The sequence below is a fragment of the Astatotilapia calliptera genome, chromosome 5, assembly GCF_900246225.1.
Source record: "Astatotilapia calliptera chromosome 5, fAstCal1.2, whole genome shotgun sequence".
NCBI lineage: Eukaryota > Metazoa > Chordata > Actinopteri > Cichliformes > Cichlidae > Astatotilapia > Astatotilapia calliptera.
This window is the reverse complement of record NC_039306.1, coordinates 24,542,763-24,548,762: the sequence shown is the minus strand read 5'-3', so window position 1 is coordinate 24,548,762 and position 6,000 is coordinate 24,542,763. Positions and strand designations below refer to the sequence as shown.

Here is a 6,000-nt window from a genome sequence, read left to right as displayed (position 1 = left end):
AAGCAACTTGCTGTAGTGCAGACGTGAGTGTGTCACTGGCAAACTCATCAGTTTTGTTCTGTTCACATCTTTGGTACATGAGGCATGGGTAATGAGGGGGATGAGTATTTGGAAAGGCTGTAGTGTAGATTTGATGTGCCAGTATAAACGCTGCCAACAACTATGACAGTGTAGTGGCACTGTGGTGCATTCACTTTGCATAGATTATTTAAAACAGTGAAGCAGAAACTTGAATGTAGAGGATGTCAGAGAAAACTGTACCTCCATAAATAGATCAAGATAAATAACATATAGAAAGAAAGAAGGCTCTGTGTATACGTGAAGAAAGGGAGAAAGAAATTGAGGAAGACTGGCAACAGATCTTCTTGTTTGTTTGACTCAACTAAAGGGAAAGGATTTCAGTTTCCCCTTTTGAAGAAATGTGATTCAGCACAAAGAGAGCGGAGTCTGACTTCCCATCCAAGCCAGGGCCAATGAACTCCGAGTCTTAGCAATAATACGATAACTTTCGAATTTGAAGTTTGACCTCAAAGGTGTTCAGACCGGTGGCCCCTCCTCTGCTCATGTGAAAAGTCTCCCTCTGTTTATGGCATTTTAACGGACTTCAGATGTCACCGCTCGCAGTTATGGCTGTAGATGTGTAATCTTTACAGCAGGAGAGGTGTGTCACTGGGTGGGGCTAATCGGTCTGTTCTCCTCGATGATTGGTCTGGGATTTTTAAGAAACAGTGTGAGATTTTTACTAGTTGGTCCAGCTGCACGCCAATCAATACGATTAGGCTGCTTTCAAGGACTCCTCGTATTTATTTTTACCAAGTGCAATGCAGAAAAGCGACCGTAGTTATTGTTGTTGTTTAGTTACCGTCCAAATGCTTCATTTTATGAATTACAATTAGATATTATCTTATCGTATTGTGGTTAGTTTGAGATATAGATAGTTTAACACCAAGTATTTTGGCATTTGAAAGAAAGAACCCTCTGTTTAAGGTATGCCAAAGCATGCCTCTCAGGCAGTCAGCCTCTGGGGGAGATCTGGCCACTGCTGTTTGATGTGGGCCCATATGCATGCATCAGTCACAAAAGCAACCATGCTTATTGTTTAAGGCAGGCTTGTATAGCATTGGGGTCAGACAGTGGTGAGCGCTGTCGCCTCATATCAAGAAGGTCCTGGATTCAAATCTGCAGCTATGTGTTGGCAAGTCAAAGATTAGTGACCTGTCCAGGGTGTAATATGCTTTGTCATGTGATAGGCTCCAACTGCCCCGTCACCCTGAATTGAATAAGTAGAAAAAGAGATGGATGGATATATAGTGTTGCATGGTATAGTACAGGACTGGATTATAGTACAGTATATCAGAAGACATTTCAGTCTAATATACTGTAGTGTGTAGTATTGAATAGTAGAGTTGTTCTAACAGTACACACACACACACACACACACACACACACACACATATATATATATGTGTGTACTGTATATACACACACACACACACACACACACACCTATATATAGGTGTACAGTATAGACTAACTCCTAATCTTATCCTATATATAGGATAGCATATAAAAAATAGCATAGCATAATAGAGTATATGTGTATATATTACTATGCTATAGTATAGCATAGAATACTATAATGAATAACAGAGTATAGAATAGACATATTCTATTTTATTCTATTCTATTCTATTCTATTCTAGGATATTATAGTTTTGAATAGTAGAACACAGATATATTATATTATATGATATCATATTATAAATATTTAATATAAAGTTATATCATTTTATGTTGAAAAGGTATCACATCATCTTCGTCACTGATTATTGAATGTAGTGAAAGTTAATAGTAAGTTATTGATTTAATTAATAAATTATTCACTATTTATGAGTAAAACTCATCCTACACAAATGTGTATACTACATTAGAGTGGGGCAGTGATCAGGGAGCAGGGAGACACTGGTATTAAAGGTTCAGTGGCGAATTGAACATTTCCAAGCGTCAGTGAAGGTGGCGCCACCTCCTCCAGTTCTCAGCGCTCACTCAGCGTGCTCGCTCAGAGAAGCGGTGTGGCTGCAGAGAGACGCTCGTATGCTTCCCTCACAGGCACTTTAAACAGGATGTAGCGACTGAGCTAGACCACGGAGAGAAAAAAGCGAAAGAAAAAAAAAGAGCGGGTTAAGCACTGCGATGTGACACACGCCAGAGAGACAGCGATGACCGCCACGGCACAGGAGAAGAAGAGGACAGGAGTCCAGATGAGGCACCTCACCCCCGGCAGGTCTTGACGGCTGCTCCCGCTGACCGGAGACCCCCACCTCCACGCCACGGCCGCAGCAGCAGCGCACGGTTTACGAGCACTGAAAACACAACATTACCCGAAATATTTTACCCGTGAACCTTGAAAGCAGCCATGGGGAGCCAGGGAGACTGCTGTGTGAAGGTTGCGTTGAGGTAAGCCTCCGACGTCTGTCTGCTGGAAATCTGCAGACCTTAGCAGAGCACGCTTGTGTCTGTGCCTCCCGGCGATTAATGAAATGCATCATGCACACCTACAGTTTTCCACGCTCCCCGATGTCTCCGTCCATTTCTGGGATTCAGGAGATTACACAGCCACGGAGAATACCATTCCACCTTATTTTACTTGGGCGGCGCTCTGCACAGTATCGACAAGGCAAAAGCACGCGTTTGTTTCACGCTATATCCGTATATAACTGTTCTCATGTGGTGGTGGTGTTGTGTGTATACGTTTGTATGCACAAGTTCTGCACACAGCGTCTTACATTCATGATTTAACATTGGGTGAAGTGACAAGGACAGCTGCAGCCAGGTGCAGGGAGGAGAATGGGCGTTTCTCTCCTAACCAATTTTTGCTGATATTATTCTTACATGCACCTACCTGCATCTATAACCATGCCTAGTCAACAGCTTACATATGCATGACGGAGTCAGGTCAATAACTAGGTTAAAAAGCAGGAGCATTGTTGTGCTTAAGAACACAAAAAAGTGTCCTGCAGCAAATGAATCGAGCACAAAGAGAATCTCTCCTTCAGAGCTGTGACATTCACTGCCTTTGTTGGATTGGGGAGCACAGCAGCTCTTGAATTGGTGAGAGGAGACAGTTTTCTGCATGTGTGTGAGCAAAAAATCCCAAAATAAGATTTGATCATAAGAAGTGAGCATAAAAAGTGCTCTAAAAACTCACCTGTAATCATGCTCATTTTACAGTGTGCAAAGCTGTGGCGGTGGTCTGACAGACCCCACAGACCCCCAATTAACTCAGAGCCACACAGACTGTCACATTAGCGAGCGACCGCCTTTTGGCAGTACTGCGTAACCGGCTTTCAATCTACACATAAAACAAACTACACAAACATAACTATGCTTCATGAAGCACCCATTTGAGGTCCTCACATCCCAATCCGGGTTCCAATAATTGATCTGAGTGGGGTGGGGGTTGAGAATGGGGGTGGGGAGTTGGTCCAGCAAAGCAGGCTTTTAAGATGAACTTTAAAAACACTGGCCCCATTTCCCCAGGGGAAGGCTTTATCAGCTGCCTCATTGTCAGCCACAGAGTGAATCTCCTTTGTGCTCATTCGCTGTGACAACTGTAACAGGAAGTGGAGTAGGTGGTGCTGACAGAAAAAAGGTGAAAAGGGAAGCCGTATAGGCCGCTGGTGGCTGTCGCTGAACTGAATTTAGCGAAAGAGAGACCAGCCAAGAGGCCTGTTGATGTGTAAATGACTCAGTGACTAACACGTCTGCCTTTAGCTCCCTCTTGCTCCTTTTTTTAATTTACTTTTTGACGTTATCATCAGTTTGTGAACAGGTTTTCATTTCTTTGTTCAGTAAGGAAGGTCAGATCAGCAGAGGAGCATTATCTTCGCGAGAGTACCTCGGAATTAGTTTTATTAGCGTGAAAGTCTTGCTGTAATTAAACAGGGGCTAAGTAGTAACATGTAATTACTCTGCTGGGTGAGCCGATGCTGCTCCTTTTCATCACATGTGATCTGTGTGTGTGTGTGTGTGTGTGTGTTTGACAGGAAATGGGAAGCTTGCAAATAAACACATGGAAAAAGATAACTTCCTGCTGAATAAGCAGTTACTTTTTCCCAATGACCTCCGAGCCTCTTTTATTCCCAGAGAAGAGGGCCTTTGATAAGAGGGGACGCCGTTTAATTGCTCCCATCATGCAATGCCCTTGGCTCAGAGCTTATGTCTGCATCTGCATGTGCGAATGTACATTACGAGGGCAACGGGGTTGACGTGAAGGCCAATGAACGCATACTCAGTCTCGTGTTGCCAGCATCCAATTCCTGAACGACCTACAATCCTACAATCCTGGATCCGTACGCACGCTTGAGTCAGTGGATCTGCATTGCAGACATGATCAGATGCATCTACTGTAATTCCCTCCTAAACAGTTGTTGTTAAATTGCCCCCGGCCTGGCTTTTGCGTCTTTATCCAGCTGCATCCATTTACAGTATCGGCTCAGTCGAGTGCAAGCAGGCTATAATCAGTAGATAAGTAGACACACTCACCATCACCTTCACACACACACATGCACTTAAGTTCAGGCTCCCACTCTCGCTGGTTTTATGTTGAGTGTTGCATTTTGCACCCCCGGTTGAAAGCTTTACGTCAGGACAGACTCTGAGTGAGAGTGGCCCGCCAATAGTTCAGCTTTTGCACCCTTGCATGCGTGTTTGGTGAGCGGTGTGTAAATTTCCATTTGCATATCGATCTCTGTCCCCCGCCGTTGCCCTCTGTCCCTGCCATTTACTCATTTCAGAAATCAAGTGACTCGCCCGCTGCTGAAGTGCTAAGTCAGCCCCCGTAGCTTGGTAGAAATAGACTCAAAGACAAATCTGTTTAATGCTGTTGTGCCTCCTGATCTTTTGATTGTTACTCCATGTTCTCACCTTAAGGCTCTGCTTTCTGTCTAATTTGAACTCGACTGCCCCCCTCCCCCTCATGGTTTTGTGGTTCTGGGGTGATGACAGTAATGAGGCTGAATAGGGGGAAAAAAAGCATAAAATATTCAGTGTTCCTTCAAACCCTACAGGTGGATGACTGGGTTGTTGCGGACAGTTATGACGCAGACCGTTTTGGCTAGAAGGCGATGAGAGTTCAGCTGAGGGGAAAGAAAAAGATGAGCTTTTATCTCTTGGACTCTTATGATGTGCTGATCAGCCAGTGTAAAAGGCGTCTCTACAGAAGTTCTTCATAAATCCATTAATGTGCTCCACCGGCTTTGAAACAAAACAAGAGCAGCGGGAATATGAGTGGGGGAAGTGGCCCCTCACAGCTGACACACAAAGGATTTAAATGGGAGTTTAAAAAAAATGGTGGTGTTTTGTTGTTGGACGCTTGTCCTGTGTCGGCTACCAGTCTCGCCTGTTTCCTGTGTGTGTTAATAGTTTGCCACACGGGCTGTGTCTGGGTTACAACCTCCCAAGGGGGTTGTTGCTAAAACAGCTGGGTTTGGTGGGAAAGTGTGTGTGCATATGTGTGTGTTACAAGCCTACAGTACTGTATTTACTGGTCACAGGGTAGTGCTGCAATGTAATCTCCTCATGGCAGGAGTCTTACACTTGGTCACGACATTCATCTCCCACTCCCACACACAGTTACACACACACACCGATCACTGCAATGGGAAACGTATAAACAGTGTTGTTGTGTTGATGAGGCTGTAAAGTCGCTCGTAGTCGGCGTGTTTGGATTCGAGGGAGGTGAGAGGAGCAGGAAACATGACAGAGCACACGCCCAAGTTGGCCGTCCGCAGCTGTGCATCACTTCCTCCTCATGCTTGTCTGGTTGTGGGCACGTGATTTTATGTTCTTTGTTTTTGTTGTTGTTGTTGTTTTCAAAGTTGTTGTTACCCTTCAAGCTAACCTAATAGCACTGTGAGCGCTTTTTTTGGCAAGTGTACTGAAGAAGCTGTCTGCTGTCTGAACTGAACATGAGCTGAGACCCGGACACGGTGATGTGCA

The 6,000-nt window shown here is 44.5% G+C and overlaps 1 protein-coding gene across 8 annotated transcripts in view; it reads left to right on the top strand.

The window, feature by feature from the left end:
• The first annotated feature begins 2,013 nt into the window (after window positions 1–2,013).
• Window positions 2,014–6,000, top strand: part of kif21b (kinesin family member 21B) — a 65,770-nt gene continuing 61,783 nt past the window's right edge. For 5 of the 8 annotated variants that reach the window (XM_026168369.1, XM_026168367.1, XM_026168368.1 and 2 more), the window contains exon 1: window positions 2,014–2,457. In XM_026168369.1, the coding sequence (XP_026024154.1) occupies window positions 2,417–2,457 (41 nt within the window). In that variant the 5' untranslated portion in view covers window positions 2,014–2,416. The remainder of the gene's footprint in view (window positions 2,458–6,000) is intronic. The other 3 variants (XM_026168373.1, XM_026168370.1, XM_026168371.1) reach the window with 1 other exon arrangement.